General features: G+C 40.0%; 1 protein-coding gene across 1 annotated transcript; it reads right to left on the bottom strand.

Annotated features, from left to right (window-relative positions):
- Window positions 1-3,784: 3,784 nt before the first annotated feature.
- LOC140923642 (transient receptor potential cation channel subfamily V member 6-like) lies at window positions 3,785-19,567 on the bottom strand. Its single transcript, XM_073373714.1, has 16 exons — window positions 19,244-19,567; window positions 18,302-18,512; window positions 17,375-17,533; window positions 16,782-16,936; window positions 16,082-16,228; window positions 15,499-15,580; window positions 14,965-15,080; window positions 14,342-14,458; window positions 13,022-13,132; window positions 11,166-11,317; window positions 10,722-10,831; window positions 10,084-10,175; window positions 9,653-9,778; window positions 8,601-8,636; window positions 8,279-8,467; window positions 3,785-5,312 (listed from the first exon to the last, which is right to left on the bottom strand). The coding sequence occupies exons 1-16, from the start codon at window positions 19,541-19,543 to the stop codon at window positions 5,226-5,228; spliced, it is 2,190 nt and encodes a 729-aa protein (XP_073229815.1). The 5' UTR covers window positions 19,544-19,567; the 3' UTR covers window positions 3,785-5,225.
- Window positions 19,568-22,038: the final 2,471 nt, after the last annotated feature.

Raw genomic sequence — 22,038 nt, 5'->3', positions numbered from 1 at the left:
TCCATTTTAAAGTTCTCATCATTTAAAATATGATAAAAGTAAAAATTCTGCTAAATATCACAACATTTTAATGAGTAGATTTTAAGAAATCGTCTTCTGTGTAACATTGCTTTTTGCCGCCGTGTTTGTTTGTCTAATTTAAAACACGCGCCGTCACGTGAGCTACCGCTAACCGCCCGCAAAACTGTGTTCAGCCACCTCCGCGCGCGCGCGTTGAGCCCACTTGAATTAGTGGTAATTCACGTCCGACCGTCCACCACCGTTTAGCAAAACATGAAACTGTTTCACAACACGCTATGTCACTCTTTTATGAAGTGATGTATGCGTTCTATATAACAAGTCAAGTTAACTTTTAGCTGTCAAAATGAGGTATTCGATAAGAAACGTGTCAGGCGCCAAGATGGAAAGTGTTGTTTTGTTTTTTGTTGTTGTCGTTTTTTTTCACATTTTTCAATTAGTCATCAGTACAAACTCATACTAGCTGAGCTTATTTCAATGCTTTTACTCTATCCAGCCCAGAATCTAAGTTCGTTCAAAACCCAGTCAAGCCATGCGGGAGAAAACATCGAGTGACAATACTTAATGACGTCATTGTCTTGATCTCTGTCACAGATTCATGCGCATGCTCAATACAAGAAGTTTCCACCACTCTTGGCCCTGAATTAACGCCTAGGCTCCCCGAAGAAGGTGGAAACAAGAGAAGAACAGTAAAGAGAAACACCGTGGGATTTTGCTTTGTGCTGCTTTTTCTGGTATTAGAGATGTTGGTTTGTGTTATTTTGCCTCTTATGGTTCCAAAATCAAAACACAGGTAACAAAAACACTTTCAAACAATTCCTGCCCGTAATTTGAACATGCATATTCTCATTTGCGTCTCTTGATACATTTTCTATGGTACTGTTGAGGAGAAGTTGTTAGGCAATCAACCCTTTTACTTAGTGATCGTTTTCTTTAAACTTAACTGTTAGTCAATCTTAGCGTTTTCTTCATGAGCATTTCATCTATTGTTGCTCCAAGCGAGGCCATTTCCGAGTTCCAAAAAATCTCACTTTTTAGTCGAAGCTAAATGCAAAACCTTCCTTGTGATAATGAGTTTTATTTGCAAGAGATAAAAAAAATTCATATCAATGGCTTTACACTAACTCTCGTTTTGAAACAGAGGCATTGAGCAGCTTGTCTCGCAATGTTGTTGCTCTGCATTTTCGCCCGTCGTTTCTCTTGGTCACGTGGTCTGTCTGACGACTATGGTACCGCTGAGGAGAATTTATTAAACAATCAACCCTTCTCGTTTTTTTTCATTAGACTTGTTCGTTACCAAAAAGCCGCGAGGCGCTGGGTACGAGAGTGCTTGTTGATGCACGATTCTCGGCTTGCACTGTCACGCAATGAAAACTAAAAATGCAAACCATTCAATACAGAAGGACTAGAATCTGGGAAATGAAAAAAGATAAATATACAAAAACCCCTTGCCAAGAATCAGGTCTGTGAAATATTTCAAATGCGAGATACTGGGAAAAACGGTTTACCTAAATTTATAAAGCTTTGTATGGAAACGCCATGTTATTGTCCATTTCAGGAACACCAATATGGCCGCCGGATACCAACAGAAACATCTGTTTTCGAGTTTTCCTACAAAAAAATGCGTGAATTCTTCGCTTGAGGAACTCATAAAGATTACAGTAATATTTATTCTGAGACAAGGAATGTTTAGATTGCAAAATATCCCAAAATCGGTAATGTTTTTAACCCACATAAGAGCTTTCCCCGCCACCAGCTAAATGCCGCGTCACGCAAAAGCCTGGAATGGGAATTCAAGCGCCCTCTCTCGCAAAACGAAGAACCCTTTCGAACCAAAAATTTGTTTATGTAAACATGTTTAGGTACTGTAATGCCTCGTGAAAGTAGAAACTCAGAAGAATCGATAGTTTCTTAGTTTGATTTTTGGTGACGTCACGTGCAACCCAAGAATACATTAGAGACCTTTAGATTGAAGGGGGAGGACGACTACAAAAACAATAGATTTGACGTAAAGTCTTTTTCGCGTCTTGTCAAAAAAAAAAAATACACACTGGAAAGCTTCATTATCCGTCTTTTCCACCAGAAACGTTAGCATGGTTCTTTTTATTAAGGGAGGGTAAGCACTTGACAACTTGCTTTCGTCAAAACGACATTTTCGCTAAAACCCGCAGTAAAAAGACAACGTTTATTATGTTTTCACACCTAAATGAAGCGGGTTCACGCGCGAGCGCATTGCTAAGTATAGACCTTGTCACGGTTTTCGACGCCATCTTGACGAGTAGGCAAACGCGTAAAAAATTACAGTGTTTGTATGAAAATCTAATGTCGAATAATTTCCGTAGAACGGCTGTTCTGACAAAAATATGATTTGTAAACTAAAACTTCTCTCCTAAGAATTCTACTGAAAAAATTTGAGGGCGTTACACGCACTAGAAGACCTAGAACCACTTTTTTAAATTTTCTATACATTTGTCTGTAAGAAAATCCTGGGAAAATTACAGACAATTATATGGAAAATCTAAAGCAAGCCTCTCGAGAAATCTAAGCTCAGGTACGCCCCCAAACTTTTTTAGGACAATCCTTTGTTTTGTAGCTTTAGTTTACAATTGATATTTTTTTCAGAACAGCCTTTTTACGGAAATTATTCGACATTAGATTCTCATATAAACACTGTAATTTCTCACACGTTTGCCTACTCGTCAAGATGGCGTCGAAAACCGTGACAAGGTCTATTGAGAAATTCTCGTTCTCGTAGTTGTCTTTGAATCCTTGCATACACTGTGTAGTAGTTGTTGCAAAAAGTAGTAAGTAATTCTACTAGTTTAGAAGGTCTTACTTATTCAGTTTCCAAAAGCTAACTATGAGTTGTTTAAACTTTACAGACAAAATTCATCAGTTGAAGTCGAAAACTCTACAAGTACGTATGGAAAAACTAGCCATTTTTATAGGAAAATATTTCACTTTTTTTTTATTTCTTACTGGCGAGACACTGTTTCTCTGAAGTATCAGAAACAATAATTGCCAGTTATTTAAACGGGGTCTAGCCAGTGCTTAATAAAACCGCGTTCTAAGCCTTTTTTACGTTGCCCAACGCTTTCATCTTAACACCATTTATCGTGGACAGCTTCATGAAAGCTTAAGGCCTAGACTGGAAAGTCACTTTTTTCTTAAAATAACCCACTAAGGAATATATCTGGAGGTCCAGAGATTTGCTAAACCGCGGCCTAAGTTAGACTTCGTTTAAATAACGGACCTTAAATTTTTTCCTCAGGTAATCCTTCGTATCAGATTGGCCCTCAACTCCTTCCCTCATCTTATTCATCTCCACTGCAAGACGCTGATCAAGAATCTTATCAACCCCCGTACCAACCCCTGGTAGAGAACACTAGAGCACCAGGGGGAAATACTGGGTATCTCAGGCCAGTAGTTGAACGCGGAGAGGCCTCTCGCTTGGTCGCAACCGATCCAGCGTCCTACCAAGATCTCGACCAAAGCGAACAGCGAGAGCATGGGTACCAGAAAAGTTTGACTGAAGTAGAAGAAACCGGAGAACCATTCTATCACGTTCCCGAGAAAAGTGCCGCAAACGAGGGGATCCGAAGTACTTCGGGAACTCTCCGAGATCCTATGTACTATGTCGTAAAAGAACTGAAAAGTGTAAACGCGAATGCTTCTGAGAAGTTCACTTCTGAGAATTCCGTTAAAGAACCCATTTATTGGGTGCTCGAAGACCCAAGAGAAATTGAAGAAAAAAACACAAAAGACGACAAGTTTTGAACTTTTATTTGAAGAATTTTGGAAATGATTTTTTGATCAGTTTCTATCCTGTCACTTAAATTTAGAAATGTTAGTGTACTGTTAGAGCCGCTATTCCTTTGACCTGAGTGCCTGGTGCAAAAATAAGCCAGGTATTGTCGATTAAGACCGACCATCTCTCAGTTTCTAAAGACAAAAACAAGCGATAGATGTGATCCAGCCGCTTCAATTCCATTTTAAAATTCCTAGGAAGAAAGGGTGAAAGCTTTGAGGGCAATGATTTCCGGGATTGTTTGGGTGGACAAGCGTTAGTTATGATTGGTCGATGGTGCTCAAAGCAACTATCATACAAACCAATCATAAGTAACGCTTGTCTATCCTAACAATCCCAGAAATGTTTGCGCCGAAAGCTTGTATCCATTCCCCTTATAATTTCTGGAGTGGGGTATAGAGTGGTTTTCGTTTGAGTGTCGTAAAACCAAAACCAAAGTAATTACTCTGGCCAATCACATAGGACACAGACAATACATTGAACCAATCAAAACTCGAAGTAATTACATGTGGCTGACGCAAAGCGCGGGAAAATGCATGCGAGCGCGTCACAATTGGCTTTGGTTTTACTTCTCATTGGATGAAAAGGTGGCGCGAATCTTTTAAGCCAATCGCGTCGTGTAGAAAGGGCAAAACCAATTACTTTTCGACACTCAAATGAAAACCGCTCTAACAAAAAGGAAGAACAACACTTGTGTTCGTGAACAAATAAATGAATGGAACAAGTGCCGAATAAATATTTCTTATGCCTTTCTTGGGTTCTACTGTATTCTCTGGATTTCAGTGGAAAAAATGTATCCTTCGCTTTTTGTTTCTTTCAACCGAACTTGACGGTTAGATTCGCATTTTGTCAATTTAAAAAAACGTGAGTGTGTGATGGTTACAAAATGGTTTTTTAAGGTTGCATAAAAATAATACTTGACTATGATTGATACAAATCGTCTATCAGGCAAACTCTCACCTGTAAGAAATGAAGGGTTACTTAAGCCTGTTAAATAAATAGAATAAATTATTTCCTAGGTTTAATAATTCTTAAATTATATCTTCGAATGTAAACCACTTTTGGTCCTTTGCTTTCATTTAAGTGTTACGGTTTTATAGTAGTGTACTCCTCATAAATGGTCATAATGCGACTACATGCAGTTCTTTACCAAACTCACGTGAGGTACACATGATGCACCGCTTCCATGCTCATGACTTGCAAATGACAATCACCTGGCCACTATGGTGCATAGTCTCTCTTTCAATTTTTTCTGTTTTTTTGTTGTATCATACTTATCCAATAACATAGTAAATGGCGTAGCCTCGCTTTTGTTTTCCTTCCTTTTTAACAAAGCTCACGCGTGATAGGCATGTTTTTCCCGTGTTGTATTGCCGGCATGAGTATGACCACGTGATATTCACGTGGACACTGTTGTAAGTGGTTTTTGCCGCTTTTGCGTTGCTTGTTCTTGAAGCCTATTCTTGACCGAGTCAACTCCCAGAACCTGTGTAAAAGAATTATAAAAGCCCTTAAATATCAAAACATGGAAAATTATTGAACGCTCAATCAGTCAAGCAATGCCTGAGTAGAAAGAGGTGAAAATATGCACAGTGCAGTATCGTGCATCAATCAACTTCTTATTAAACATTGAGGCATTATTTAATATTTCTTATCCACAAGAAAACAGTTAAATTTGTTAACAATTAACCATTTATGGCTGTGTATGGACTGAGATGTGCTACTTATATAAAATAAACGCACATCGCAGTTATCTACAACATGCATCCATTTACTAAACAGTTACTAACATTTGAACTAATAGTACATGTGCCAGATGTATAGGTTGACGCACCTAAACTCCTGAAAGCAGTAATTTTATGACACAATCATGTTAGGTGTATTAAGTTTTAGATACACAGTTCAAACTTATCGTTTTAGCAGTTACCTAAATGTGTTAAGTTTAGCGTCAAAATCATACCAGCAACATTGTTTATAGAGTGAGGGTACTTATCGACGATATCAAGGATGTTATTACTGCGCATGCAGGGCACCCGCTACGTTGTACCAGAAGGGTGGTACCAATCCCCTTTTTTCTGTCTACGAGTCTCTTTGTCCAGCAACGTTTGTGTGATTGCTTACGTATTAAGCAGCGGTTGTACATTTTTCCATGGTTAATCCTGCTATGGATTCCAGCACGCTTCTGCCAGCAACGTGGGGGCAAATTGTGTGTGTACTTCCCTCGGATCTAATCAGTTGTTTGATCCGTTCCAATTTTTGAGACTCATTGACTGCTCATTTAAAATAAGACTTTAAGTTAAATTGTGAGGATTCAGACAAATCCAATGTCACGATTTTTTTCACCCGAAAAAAAGCCAATGACCACGGTTTAAAACATATTTCCTTATTTTAAACTGACGAGGTCAAGGTGATGTGGTATATCTCTAAAGTAATCGTTATCCATTTTTATAGCGGAGCTCCACGCAAACAGAACCCACTAGTTAACAAAATTTGGCTATATATCCATCCGAGAATTTTTGGTTGTCACGTGACTGACGTCCGTCCGCACCACAGGGAAACCAATATGAAATCTGGCACTTTCTAGCCAGTGTGGGAGCCTGCAACCTGATACTGCATTTTCATGTTGTGGTCAATTGACAGCTGTCAAAAACAGGGTATTCGTTGACCAGTATCACTTGACTGTATTGCGGGCTTAGGTGTCGACCTATATAGGTTATGTGTTCTTTTGAAGTTATCCGTTGACAAGTTAGTAGTTTCTAACTGATCGCAGGCTCAACTCTAGGTGGATTTCTTTATAATGGTTACAAGTTGATTGCTTGAAGTAAATTAACGGGTGCTTCGCCTTTAGCCTATATATATTAGTACAATGAATTATAAATCACAGTGTTCAGTGTGCTCACACTATTGATGTGCAATATTGAGTGCATTCCACGTGGACACATGCAATACTCAATGGCTTTTACCTGTGTCCGTCGCCATTAAACTTTGCACTTCCAAATCGTTGAGAAGATTCTGGCATTAAATGTTCAAAGTTAACGTTAAATTACAACAAATTAAGTTAATAGCGATTTAGCCGGTTTACCTCTGTCGTTAGCTGAATTCAAAATTTACTTTATACATAAAGCACAAAAAGAACCTTTTTAACACATTTCGCGTTTCGCAGAGCTCTGTTTTTAGTAATAAACTGTTGACATAACCGAGTGTTTTCAACCGTTTTTGTTATAAAGAATCAAAAAGTGGCGTAAGCTATGGTTTATAAAGTGTTCTCAGTTGCAATTGAGGGATATGTATTTGTTTATACACTGTAATTCTTCTTCAACGTACATTAAACTTTAAAGAGAGTAAAATTTAGGGCATACCGTTTATTTATAAATTCGTTTAAGATGTTTACAACATGGAATCGAAGATATTCTTCTTAGAGTCTTCCCAGTGTTTCTTTATCTCTGTCATGTAGGTACAGGCTTATAATTTGATCATATAACTACCGTACTAAGTGGGAAAAGGGCAGACAACAATTTTTTCATCGGGCAAATTTTTAACTTTAAGTGGATTTAAGCTAGAAGATCACAACTCTTTCGATGACGCTATAACCGAGGTAAAATTTAATCGGGTTATGAATTATATTTGATGGGAACAAAAAAACCCTAAGCGTTACCATTTAAATGGAAGCTAATCAGAGATTCTTTCCCGCTTCTTTCGAAAGCCTTCATGGGAGTCGTGGTCAGTTTTGCGGTCACCTGAAGCTCTGTTCACAATATACCCGACAAAAGCTATCAGTTATACTGTGAACAGCAACGGTAAAGAAGTGGAACAAGTCGTTCACAAACATCGATCATCGTGCCCGAGCGCTTGGCCGAGGGGGATTTAGTAAAGAAAATCTCAGTCCTGACTCTTAAATATTTACTTCCGTCTCAGTGGATTCCAGTCCTCCCTGCTCCTACTTATTCACTTCCGCTACGGTCCCTGATACCTGTTCACATTACACCGAAAGCGTGGCACAGAACCTATCCCATATGTGATGATCCAATTTCGAGATCTGCTTGCCGCAGCTTCGCTCCGTCATAGAATTCGCGCCAAAATCACTGTTCTTGTTTGTGAACAGAAGCCCATTCTAGTATGGTTTTCGTGCTGGCGCGAAACCTATTCGGTAAAATTTGAACATAGCCGCATTCCTTATCGCGTCGTCAAAACGCATCCTAATCTGGTGTTCCTGTGGCACTAAGGCAATAATTTTTTTAGCTATCACCCGCGACTGCAAATTAGCCACCCCTATTAATTTTATCCGGGCACCTCGGCCGGGAAACTGGGATCCTTTCGACTCAACTTCGTTTCCGTAATTTTTCCGTAAGTGACGAACGCGGATCCGTAATCAAAGTTTACTGTACCTCTAGTTTTTAACCTTTAAACAGTTCTGATACCATATATTAAACCAGCCAAAATTATTACCCATACCTGCCAATTCAAGATAGCGGTTCTACGCTTGTCCGCTTTGCTCGGCAAACTGCTCTTTTTAATCACCATAAGACCTCTCCTTCTCTCCTTAATCCCCTCTCGAGCCATATCGACCGAGTAATCGTCCTGAAGTTTCTTCAGTTCTGACGGTTTGACGGAACGCTCTAACACCATGATAATTTGTGCCCACTGAAAAATAAGACGATTACATTTTTTCACTCCCAACGTCAATTATGAAGACATGAAACGTGTTTATAACGTTTGAGTCTGTGGACAAGACTCTATGGTCAGACTATTCAAATTATTGGTGGAAAACCTTTACCTGTCTTCTCCATTCTTTCTCTGAACGATCTGAAATCTGGAGGACAAAAAAAATTATGATCACCTTTTTAGCCCCCAAAAAAGCCATGAGTGACGAACCTAACAGTAACATTACAAAATCAAGAAAAAAAGCTTATAAGAATTACTGCTGTGATGAGCAGATCAGCATGAGAAATGCTTTGATCTTTATACAAGTTCCTCCACCTTATTCTTTAAGAAAATATGAGGAGCCTATCAGTCTGGAAAATTTCTATGAGGACATTTTGGATTTGAACCGCTTTTCCGTCAGTTTTTACTATCTTTGTGAAAAACTCAGAGAATATTAATCTTTTTAATCTATCACAGAAAAAACACATAAATACAGTGGCTCAGTTTTTTGGATACATGACTTTATTTATGAGCTGAATTTAGCAACTGCCCATGTTGTAGATGGCCGTGAGATTGGAAGAGGATTGCAAGTCTTGCGCCTTGCCTGCTAGCAAGCTCTCCATTTGGGGGAGTCGCGAGAAGTCACGCGAGAGTAGCACGCTGTTGCCGGTCGCTCGCCATGCATGAAGAGCTTGCTAACAGGCTAGTCTTGCCCCATATTAGCTAGCTCAAGACAGTCGTGAATTCTGGATTCGACGCTGTAGATTCCGGATTCCAGGTACTGGAATCCGCATTCCTTGTCAGTGGAACTTAGATTCAGGATTCCTGGAGCTGAATTCCAGATTCCAAAGTCCAAGATTCCTGATTTTACAAGCCAAAAATTTCCAGGATCAAGGATTCCACAAGCAACAATTTCTTGGATTCCGGAATCCGGATAACCGGTACCTGGCATGGGGGCTGGGGCGAGAAGTTATAATGTTTCTATGGTCACGTCTGTCAATAACTTATCTCGCAAAGAAGCGGTTACTCATCAAGTTTTATTTTTCTCAGGTAAGAGGCGATGTACAGCAAAAAAAAGGCCCCAACCTAACTGCGTCAGGCGAATGTTTTTACAAAATTCCTATCAAGCTACGTTGGCGAACATAACTTTTTTTTCTGGAGCCTGAGTGAAGTTGTAACACTTACATTCTGATAGGTGTTAGCCATCATGGCGATCAGCATGTTCATGAGTAAAACTGTGACGAACAACATGAAGTAGAAAAACAACAATTTTGCCAACGTTGGATGCCGGGACTTATCGAATTGGAAAAACTGCGGAGAAACAAAAGGCATTTGTCAGCCACACAAAGTGATTAAGGAAAAAGTAGGGACACCAAATGAGTTTGCTACAAAGACAGTGCCACAAGATATTTTAATTGATATTTTGTTTTTACGTCGACATTAACTCAAGAGAGACTGGGCCCCAGGAACATCAAAGAGTTTGCCTGAATGTTGCCAGTCAGTGAGATTTTGGCCGGAAAAAATTCCATTGTTTAAGGTCATATGACCTTGAAAGAACCAATAACAAGGCGCAACGTTGAAGAAAACATTTCAGCTATATTTTAGCTAAAACTTACATCGAACTCCCCAAATGTCATGCGCATTAGTGTCATAATAGTATAGCCTTCATTCTGATAGCCCTCTACTCCTTTCATCACGTAGGAAAATGCTGTGAAGGAAAATGAAGAGGAAACATTGTAAAAAGGTGCTGTAAATTTGCAAACCTCGTTCGCAAGGCTTTTCCGTTAGAGATTAGGAAAGGAAATAAGAGAAGCCCTGGGAACGAGGTTGGTTAATTTTAGTGAGATTCTGATTTCATGATCATGGAGAGTGAAAGTTTGCAGGGCTACCGAACTATTCAATCATTGGTTCATCAAACTGCCCAGGAAACTGCCCAAGCAAATTCCTCGTCCGTCTGAACGAATTCAATACTCTATTGATTCTTGTAGCTTATAGTATGGCTTAGCAATTCTTTTTCTCCTACTAAAATAAAACGCTGGGTGCCATGGAGTTTTCTGTGAGGTTTCCAGACACAGACAATTATTTATGTTTACCGTGCAGTACCAGCGGTTTTATTTCTGGCAGCTTCTCTGCTCGAAATTTCGGCCTTTGGCTGAAGTTGTGTCAGTTGTGTTGTGTCGCTCCCGAGAAAAATAACCTTTGGTACCTAGGCCCCTGGGTACTGAATTACATTCTAATGCATGCACATGCTCACCTTGTGCGAGTCCCACTACGTAAATAATATAAATGATAAAGAATCTTGACATGTCTCCTGCGCACATTCTGTATATCATATTTACAAAAGGACCGATTGCTCCAAAACCTCTGAAAAACAAAACGAAACCATTGAAGAAAATCCCTTCTAAGAAAGCTGAAACACTAACCAACGTGGTCGTCGTTTAAAAAGAATGGGTTAGGGAAGGGAACGCCAATTTGAACGCCTGCCTGCACACAGTAATCGAGCCTTAGTAACCCTCTTTCTCCCTCCCCCATAATTCTCGCACCCAGATCAACTACAGCCAGACTTCAAACTTACAGACAGAGTGAGATCGTAGATATGAAATTATTGTTTTGCGCACATGCTGATCTACGTCAGCTGTCTCGGAGTGTTACGTGACAAACGTAAAGAACTGGTTAAGCAGAGGACTTGTCCACTTACCTACAGAAGAACAGCAGATAGCACCAGGCCATTGGAGCGGCCAGAATCATCATCGTTGTCTCAGCATCTCGTTGACCTAGGTAACGGCATGGTAACGCAATGATGACCAGTATACAGGATACAAGGAAAAGAGATTTGCCTGGAGCGTCACGCTAGAAAAATAAGAATGGATTAAGGTAACGCGATAAGGAACCCAATGATCACGAGATCGATAATTCAGTATTTTGTAGAAAAAGGTATCAAAAAGCGGCTACACAATACTTAAGTAAACACTCGCAAGTAACATAAGGTACTGTTGCATCAACGTTCTTCGTAATACTGTGGACAAGGCGAAACTAGGGTGAAACTATAACGCCCTGGCTGTCGGGAGGCCCGGGGGGGGGGGCACTTGGGTATTTTTTGGGTGGGTATGTGCCGTCCGAGACTCCAAATTGGCACCCCGTTCTAAAAAAAATTTCCCCTAAAATTGATACCCCGTTCTAGAATTCGCCCTAAAACTCATACCCCGTTCTAGAAATGGGCCAATTTTTTATACTCCGTTCTAGGGTGCGAAGAATACAACAGTTTGCTTGTTAACGCATTGAACCGTATTTTTAAAAGCAATCTGTCCTTGAATAATTTCAAATGGTTGGTAACAAAACTGGAGCTTTCGTGCGTTCGAAATATTATACCCCGTTCTAGAAAATGCCTCTGAAATGGATACCCCGTTCTAAATCAGGAGCTTCAAAATCACGACCCCCGTTGGGCGGCACATACCCGTATAGGTAATGTATGGGAGTACCCCCCCCCCCTCGGGTCGGGAGGTTTTGGGCTCCTGTTTTGAGTCAGGAATCATTATTTCGGGAGGCACTTTCTTGATACCAATGAAACTGTTAACTATGACATATGATCACCTAAGAATACAACATGGTTATGCGAAACTACGGCTTATGCATGAACCCTATTTATCATTCAACTGATCAACGAATTATTAATACCAGATCTCCTTGATCCACAGAGGAGATAATTGCTAGGTTGTCTGAGGTGGACTAAGACAAACTTAAAGGCAAGTGACACACGTACACCAACCCACGGCTTGGCCTGTAGCTCACGCATGCGCACAGCCATATCGCACGGGCAGTGTCAGCCATAATAAGGGCGAAACAGCTGTCAATAGCTACCACTGCTTGGACGATGTGGCTGTGCGCATGCGTGGACGCATGCATGGCCAGGCCTTGGCTGCACATATGTTATTTGCTTTTTAGTTTGTCTTTTTGACGCAGGCCAGGTAAGATTTACTCCTTGCGTCATGTCACTTTTTCCTCTGCGTTGAAATGACAAAGTTGCGCATATTTACCCAGGAGACGTTGCCAGTAAATGCCTTTGTGGATATTCTTTTTAGGACGACTTTGACATAATTGGCCATTTTGATGCTGAGCGTGAGACTGGTTCCTATTTGTATCGAACTGCCTTATGAGTCTGTTTAAGGGACACTATCGCTTCTCTCATTGGCGATTGCAAAATTGTACAGGAAACTGGGTCAAACTTCGTGTCAGGTTTACTGCCTAGAAGCAACTGAAATACTGCCGAATCCGGTACCTATGGTGTTCTGACGTGAGGTAGACTATTTTTTTTCACTATTTTTCCGTAAGATCGTCGGGGTTCGGGGTCGAGCATCCACCCGTACGGGCAGCCATCTTGGTTTCAACTTTACCGAGTCTACTTTAAAGGGGGGGGGCTGACGGTTTCGGAGAAAATGAGAAAAAAAATAATTTTGTTTTCGCCCCAACGATCTTAGGTAAAATAGGGGTGTGAAGAGTCTAATTTAGAGTGAAAGTACGAGACTGAGATTTTCTTGCATAACTTAGTCAACTTACCAGTGTAATTAGTTGAGCTGTGATTCCTTGGGTAATCAACACATCTTTGATTTCCAGTACTAAGTAAATTATTGCGCCAAGGACAGTGAAGCCTTCGGCCACAAGACGGAACTGAAAATTCACACAAAACAGCATTGGTTTCATTTCTGTTTGCGTTAATTCATTCGTGTGTTGCGCGGTCGTTAATATAAAACATAACAGTGGATGGATCAACTCTTTATTAAGAGCATTGGAAAAACAAAGAGTGCAAAGTGCACTTGGTTACTAGCTAATTCACAGGCTCTCTACTCAAATAATTTCGATCTAATGACGCAAATATATATAACATAAACAGGATTAAAAACCTAACAGGGAGGAGGCAACTAGTTAACTATTTAAAAGCATGGCCCGGGATTTGAATTCGGGACCACCACGAGGCAAATCCAGCGAGTTGTCATAGCAGAATTTGAATTTGAACCTGATGCCTACAAATTCCGAGCCCGAATCGCTGACCACTGGGGTACGCGCCATCCTTATTAGCCAGCGTTTTCAGCCGATTGTCATCGTTCCACGTCGCTGGTGTTCGTTCGAGAGACGTCTGCGTTTTGACCTCAAACATCCCACACTGATGAGGTAAATCAATGTTGACTCGCAAATCATCCCCAGCAATGGGTAGCAATGAAAGGCGATTGTATTTGTAGGCTACCGGCTCTGTCTACCTCCTTATAAACCACAGGACGTCCACGATTCCACACGCAGGAGCGTATTCGGATACTGCTAATTTTCCTTACATGAGATGCTAGTCAATCACAGGGTTACCAACTCAGGACCATAGATACGAACCACCACATCACTGCGCTGCCGCTTGACTTGAAGGTTACCCAGGTCAAGTAAAAGTGGGATAGTCCATTTGTCTACCCGCAGAAGTCAGGTCGTGGTATTTGAAAGTGAGTGGATGACTGTCGAAAATTCGTGAGTGACCTCTGTTTTGCTTTCCGCTAGTATTATCTGTCAAATTTTGTTTGTATTATTTGCGTCTTAGGTATATCAATAGACTGTTTATAGTCCCCTTATTTTTTCCTAAGATCGTCAGGATCGAGCGCTTACCGGTACGGGTGGAAATACGGGTGGCCATCTTGGTTCATTCCTTAGGGTCCTGAGTAGATTTGACACTCATCCAAGATGGCGCCTGTGCATAACGCAAAGCGCTCGATCTCGACCTTCTTACGGAAAAACAGTGGGCTGTAAAAGTCTAATATATCAAAGGTTCATGAAAAGAGACTACATTACATTAGCGAAGAGGTTCCCGCGATAGTAGTAGAAAACAAAAGATTTCCTTACTACATCATCGCCGTTTTCTATTCTCAAAAAATCCAGATGCCTCGGACGATAATAGATGGATAAGCTAAAAGCCAGAAGATACAGAACCGCAAATAACAGACGTCTGTAAAACTTGCCCTGCAAGAAGAAAGGAAAACCACTTTAGCGAATTAAGCAGGTTTTACCATGCTGCCTTTTTGCATGCCCAGCGGCTGCTATTCGTCGCCTTTTTCACACCAGGGGCAGTCTCACTGTTGTCTGGTTCAATTTGTTACTAATGGTAATTGTGCGTCCTTTTTCGCTTTGGAACTTGAAAAATTTGAACAAATATACCTCTTAAGTAGTGCTATTAAACACTACAAACAACAACAATGAACTTTGAAAAAACTGTTATGCTAAAACGTTTTCAAAAAGCACAATTGCAATCCGTGTCAATCGTCTTCAAGTTTGTCTATCCGTGCCTCAATTTGTATTTGCTGTTATACCTTTTTTTTCATGTTCTGAGATGTTATTTTTATGTTTCACTCAGAATGGTGGCGTTTCCCACAGTTTGAATTTTGATTTCATGACACAGTTATTTTATGCCTTGATCTGTACGCATTGCCTGCCTACAATATTGAAAACGACGTAGTCTTGATTCTTACCCTAGCGAAAGTTGTCCATTTCTCCTCAAGAAGCCGATAGATGATCCCACTGTTCAACATGTCTAGATGTTCATTCGTCTTTCCATTTAGTGTGATTAACAGTGCTGAGTCTTTATCTAAATGAAAAGGGAGGCAATCGAATTGATAAAGATGTAACAATGTGGGAGCAAGCAGGGCAGAAAGGAAGAAGAAAATGAAAGAAAGCGAACAGAATTTCGAGATAATGCAATGAGATGATAAGAGGTAAACTGGTAATGAAATAAGAGAAATCATATAATATATACTACTAATTGCGAGAAGCGGGAAAGTTCCGGCTTTTCCCTCCCCCAGGGTTTTCCTTTATCCCAAGGATTGCCCCTCCTCATCCTCTTCCACCACCACCGTCCGGGATAGCTGCACAAAATTAACACATATTCATAAGGCTAGGAAGTTAAATCGTGATTAAGGAATAAATAGTTATTAGCTAAGTTTGTTAGTATCATTGGCAAAGTCAGTGCAAAATTCTTTTTTTTATCTAGTTGATGACACGCATACCTGACTTTCCATTTCTGTCAACAGAATCTAAACTATCCAGCGGGTACCCTGAGCAAGTCATGCGTCCATAAGACCAGTATTCCTGTTAGAAACGACCATAGAAAATTTTAAAATTTCTTTCAACACTGCCCCTACAAAGCGCGGGAAAACCTTAGTGCCGCCGCTAAGCGATGGAAAACATGGCGCTACTGCTAAGGCCTGGTACACACGTGCGACGCAAATGCTGTTTACACTTCGAACGTAAACACAAGGGCAGCATATTCGCATGCGCAGTCCAAGTCCTTTTTAGTTAGCAGTGATGTCATGGAACGGAACATGTCTTATGTATTTACCTTGAGTTTGCACTTTCGTCGCACGTGTAAACCAGGGCTTAGCGCGAGAAAACATACCATACTGCAACACATTAAACACAATGCGCGGTAAAAAATCTGTTGAACAACTGAAAAACTGAAGATTTTCTACCACCTTATTGATTGAAAAAAACTGATGCAAGTCTGGTCTTCTAGTTTACTGCTTCGACTCGAGGCTCATTCAGGCGGAGTTTATTGCGCGATCTTTTTTCTGTTATCCAGTGTTTTCTTACCATGCTCTGATATTCAAGAATTTCATGAAACATTTCTTTTCTCCCTAATTTGGCCGCTAATGTCAGCGGGGTTAGACCTTGGTTATTCCTGACAAATGGATCGCCTCGAATCTTGTGTTTTCTCCGAGTAGCGTGAAAAAACATGTCCTATAAAACAAAAGAAAAATGGAAAGAGAACTCATTGATAGTTTCTGGCGTAGAAGTAGAAAATCTAAGCAATTTTATCTAAACTACTAAACAGGAATGAGCAATTGACTATTTTCGAATCCCTCATAATACACTGTGCCTGACATTCCCTCGCCTCAAAAATAATTTTGCTCAAGTTATTGTTTTCAAATGGTCTTGGGAATATTCAGCTCTCCTAGCAGCATTTCAAAATAATAGTTTACGCAAGATTGTGGAGGGGTGGGGTGGTGGAAAACATAATTTATTATAGAGAATTAGCAAATTTAAATTAGCGAAAAATAACTTTAAAGAATGAAAGCTTTTGTTTTCGGAGAAAACCTTATTTGCGGTAATAATGACAGGGACTGTTTCGAATTTTTGCTTTACCTCGAGACTGAGCGAGATCTTTGTTTATGTCTGGTAAACTGTTCCGCATTAACGATCGTCCCGGTTCAATGATACTGCTTATCTTAGCTGACAAGAAATGCAAGCGTATACATTATTGGTAAACCTGTTAAATCAAGCGTGTACTTACGATTTTATTGTGTATAACACACAGGTGTAATACGGTGTTACCAAATGTGTCTTGTCTATTAGGGTCGGCTCCCTTCCTTATAAGGTAGTCGTACATCTCCTTGTTTTCAAAACAAGCTGCAAAGGATGCTGGGTATTCACCATAATAGGCATAACCTGTTTGTTACAAGCAAGTTGGTTTAGATATAGAACAAGCGATAAATTTGATTTGAATGTAATCCTAGCTTGCACCTTGTGATTATGGTAGGTTCGATAACCAAGTATGACGGGGCGAAATGCTTTACTCGTATGTACGTAATTCAAAGCTCTTTGGATTGGAATGTGTTAAGGTGTAACGAACATACCAATTTCACCAGATGAGAATGGAATACAACAATGATATGGGGGGGGGGGGGAATGACGAAATTCTTAACGTTTCTTGCTATCACATCAAGAGAAAGTCTGTGTGATTCCTTGAATAACTTCTGGAATAGAATGTAACGTTACCAATCTACTGGAAGCGCAGTGTTTTAATTTTCCTTTTCTTCTTGAGTTTTCTAACCGTTTATCTGGTAGAATGTAAAATATGAAAACTGGTAATCCTGCGGCACTTACCCTCATAGTCGGTAACCTGTTTCATCTTATCCTTACAATCTTCTGGCATGAAAAACCTCCCTTGTGCGCGTGCGTTAACGTCAGCGCCACATCGACCAATCAGAAACTTTAACGAGTGGAGATCTCCGTTGACTATCACGATATGAACCGATGTCTCACCTGAAAAAGTTTTAAAGTTAGTCCAGTATCCTTTCTTTATTTTCCAAATAGGATCAAACTTTTTTTCTCTGACGGCAGGACTGTAGTATTGTGTTGTATTTATTATTGTTGAAATTTATCCGTTCTGCCGTCAGTATGTTTCCTCTGCCTTTTCTTGGTTTGTTCTGTAAGTTGCGGAGTCATGTTCTTCGTCCGGTTTTACGGAAAAAGGGCGCAACAATTTCCGCAGCTTACGTTAGTACGAGCGTCTAACTCCTTTGGGTCTTATCTTATTGTCAAACTTTCCTGCACCGAAAGCATTGCTAAGAGAATCGACTACATTAAAAATCTTCGCCAGATAGATTTTCTTAAAAATTGACTGATATGATCTTATTTCAATCATAAAATAGGAGATTTTAAGTAAATTGAATAATCAAACTTTTTGTCACGAAGCAGTGGTTATCTTTAGCTTTTCTCTTTATGCTATGTAAGATGGTATCAACTTTGTTTGTTAGATTTTTCATCATTTTCATATAGACCACAATGCACCCTTTTTCCTTCTGAAACAATTTTTCATTACCATGCATTGTTTCCAATTTCTCCAGGGCATTACAGTCGTCCCAAGAGAAAACAAAAGACAACCAACGGTTAGGCAACATTTTGAGGTAAACATGGTGCATTATGATCTATGTGAAAATGGTGAATACAGGGTAAATTAAAGTGCATGGCATTTCATGCAACTGATATAGCTAACGAACGTTTATGGCTTTGATGCTGTTTTCCACTCACCGTAATATTCTTGTCCCTCATACTGGTCAAATGCCATCGCGGGGTAGAGTTCTAATAGCGCCCGTGCCATCTCGGTCATCATTGGATTGTTGCTTAAGAAACACAAGTGTAATGCTGTCTCTCCCAGGGTACCACGATGCCCAAGAGACCAGCACGCTTTGCGGGGTGTGTGTTCTGAATCGTCTTCGTTTTTCACTGCGTGTTTATTGGACTGTACAAGAAAAAGTATGTGAAAAAATTGTATGTCAGGAATGGCTACTGATAAAATAGATAAATCATAAGTTTTTTTTCAACACTATAGAATGAAGAAAGAGCAGTTGTTCTTGAGACCATTATCAAGGCATCAATTTGAAAGCTACTGAACAGTACTTTCCTGTGGTACTGTTTATTATGCTGTACAAGGTGGTTCTAACTTTTGAGTCTGTGGATGAAATCTTTAAGTGTGACCATTCAGATGAAAGCTACTGAGCAGTGAGTACTTTCCTGTGGTATTGTTTATTATGCTGTACAAGGTGGTTCTAACTTTTGAGTCTGTGGATGAAATCCTAAAGTGTGACCATTCAGATGAAAGCTACTGAACTGTACTTTCCTGTGGTACTGTTTATTATGTTGTACAAAGTGGTTCTAACTTTTGAGTCTGTGGATGAAATCCTAAAGTGTGACCATTTAAATGAAAGCTACTGAACAGTACTTTCCTGTGGTACTGTTTATTATGCTGTACAAGGTGGTTGTAACTTTTGAGTCTGTTGATGAAATCCTAAAGTGTGCCCATTCAAACGAAAGCTACTGGACAGTACTTTCCTGTGGCACTGTTAATTAACCGTGCTGCGGATGATGGTTCTCGTTGTTGAGTATAGTGTAGACACTGTATGATTATTTATGGTTAAACACTAATTAGCGAACCTAACAGAAGTTTATTTTTCGCATTGTTTATTTGTTTACCTCATGCCCCTTTTCATGTTGCCATTCCTTCATCTCCTCAGCCGTAACCTCCTTTCCTTCGCCTCGTTCATATAAATAAGGAATTAGAATTGCATTGCGTTGAAGCTCTCTCATAAATCCTGGTCTTCCACTTTCTTTCCAGATTTGAACCAGTTCTGTGTTGCTATTGGGACCCTTCAGGTCCACAAGTCTGTAAAGTTTATTTTCTATCCTTCCACGCGTCTGTTTCTTCCATGCCTCGTCTTGGTCCTCTTCTGAAGGGGATCCTAACAGAGGCACCCTATTGATGCAGTTGCCCATGGCCCTCTAAAGGAGGACGTTCAAATTTGCCTGTGAATGAACAAAAAGGGGGAATAAAGGAAAGTTCTAAGCCGAGGCTTATGCTTCTGGTTAAGTGCAATCGTCGTCACCCACGTGAATTTTGTGCTGGCGAGGGGGAGGGGTGGGTGAGTTGTAGCTTAATTTTAGCCTGCGTGGCAGGCGTTTGGAGGGGAAGGGAATGGGAATTTTAGGCGCCCTTCTCTCGTGCCTAAAACTCCCTTTCCCTTCCCTTTCAATCGCCTGCCATGAAGACTACAGTGATTTGTAGATAACCATCCTCCCCAGAGGTAATGGCATGGCCTTCTGTGGCTAACTAGAGTAATCTAACCTTTACGAATTAAAGAAAATATATCTAGAGGCCTTTGCAAGAGTGACTCGGGAATCGCTTCAGAGCTTGAATTTGATGTCATAGATGGATTTTTTTTCTTCTTCCGGTGAAGGAACCCTGATCTTTGTGGAGTATGGACGCGAACCGACAACAAATTGACTTATGTACTATATACACTGTCTGGACCCGGGCCACACTGATTAAAAGCGTTTAAGAATAATGACCACAATATTGACATTTGTTAGGTTTCATTGGGATTTACACACTCCTCAGCAATTCCCGCGAAACCGGCCTGGTCACCGAACTTAGACCGGATACCGCCACTTTGATATACGTTAATGTATATCTTTTAATATATCCGGATATTCCGTGTTCATCAAAGCTTCAGATCAAGAAAGGTTCTCTCCAAAGCGGAAGTAACAGAACAACTTTCGACTCTATAAGATTTGTGATCAACTTAAATTCTTCACAAACAAAAGAATTAAGGAACTTCTCACGACATTAACCCCAGTAGGTCTATTGATCTACTTGAAGTTTGTAGGGACCGTGACGTTTGCGGTATTACTTGTTTAGTTAGCCCAGTATTTTTTGTTTGGTTTATGTAATTGTTGCACTCCTCAAAGACCTTGAATGTACCTGATGACGACAAACTAGGTAATTAGGCATTTACAAGTTGCCGTACCGGTACAAAATTTATGTTCCGTTTTTACTAAGTCAAGCACGGGACAACACAATTTTCAAAAGTTAAAACCGTGTTGTATAACTACTCGCATTTTAGATTTAATTCCTGATTTCATTGTTTTAATTTAGTTCCTTATGTGGCTTAGTTCTTTATCCGATGAACTTGACATATTCTGTTCAATTTTATTTGATATACTAGCCCAGTTGATCACCCGCAGATCTTAAACTAGCCTGTTCCAAGCGTTCAGATTGAAAATCTAGCTATTCAATCCAATATACCGTCAGATATAGAGCGAGATTGGCAGGAAATTTGTCCGATGTATCTGACTATTCGCCAACAGTTGATGATAAGGTCGTTTGCATGGCAGATTATAGATTCCAGATCATTCATTGCTCTCACGGCTAGATTAGTTATGGCTTTTGTTTTGAGGGCAATGGTTTGTACTTATACTGATTTCTTGTGTACTTTTGTTTGAAGTCGATCATATTTGTGCAAGATTAAATTTAAAATACGTAAGATTGAATTATCTTAATAAATATCTTGCACGTCGGGTTGAACCACAGTTAAGTAGACGAATACAATATAGATTTCTCAATACTTACGGTCGTCTAACTTCGAAACCTCTGGTCCTCGACATGAGGAATAAATTCGTGCAGAGGCAATATACGAAACTCGAGCATCGCTTTCCTTGATTTCGCTCCTTCACTGAGCGCGTGCTGGACGGCCCGAAACAGACTACAATTCAGCTACTCTAAGAACTAAGCCATGCATGTTACTAGCAAACAAATGCAAAATATGTTTCGCCTCATGAATAAGTGAGAATGTTGCGCTGTATTTGCATTTTAATAGCAAAAAGAAAAATAGTGAATTTACGTCATTATCTACTAAGAACAATTACACTGAAGTAGAGCGAAACGGGATGCTTAGTTCGTCTTAGTTGGTGTTCAAATTAGTTGTAAAACAACAAATACAAGTTATGATTGTAAAGAAACATCTTGATTGGTATATTAACTGATAGAAATTAACGATTTTTCAATTTTTATTACTAAAATCCATTATGGCTAATAACGGATCTGATAGAATAATAATTTTATCCCTGTAGACGAAGTTCTGTAAAGTGACCTTGTGAAAACTCTTTTTCAGTATATTTTTGCATCGATACGGACACAGCAGTATTTTAATTTTTTTGGGTGATTTTGCTAAATGAAATCCAGGTTTCTATTTCTCAAGGGATCACTTTTGGTCACTCGTAGTTTGCAGGTTAGTTTTGAAAGAGACTCGGCCTAAGTCGATTTTGGAGTTTATGGAGATTATGACTTTCATTGTATTAAACGTGGGCAGATTTAGGCACTGGGTTTTTGATCCTGACCTGTCTCGCAGTAGACTACGAGTAGTACCCCATTTCTCCTCTGGGATAGTAGAGCGAGCGAAACGCGAGCGCGCGTGAAAATCACCCCACGCGAG

This window comes from Porites lutea, chromosome 13, assembly GCF_958299795.1.
Source record: "Porites lutea chromosome 13, jaPorLute2.1, whole genome shotgun sequence".
In the NCBI taxonomy this organism is placed as follows: Eukaryota; Metazoa; Cnidaria; class Anthozoa; order Scleractinia; family Poritidae; genus Porites; species Porites lutea.
This window is presented reverse-complemented; position numbering and strand designations above follow the sequence as displayed.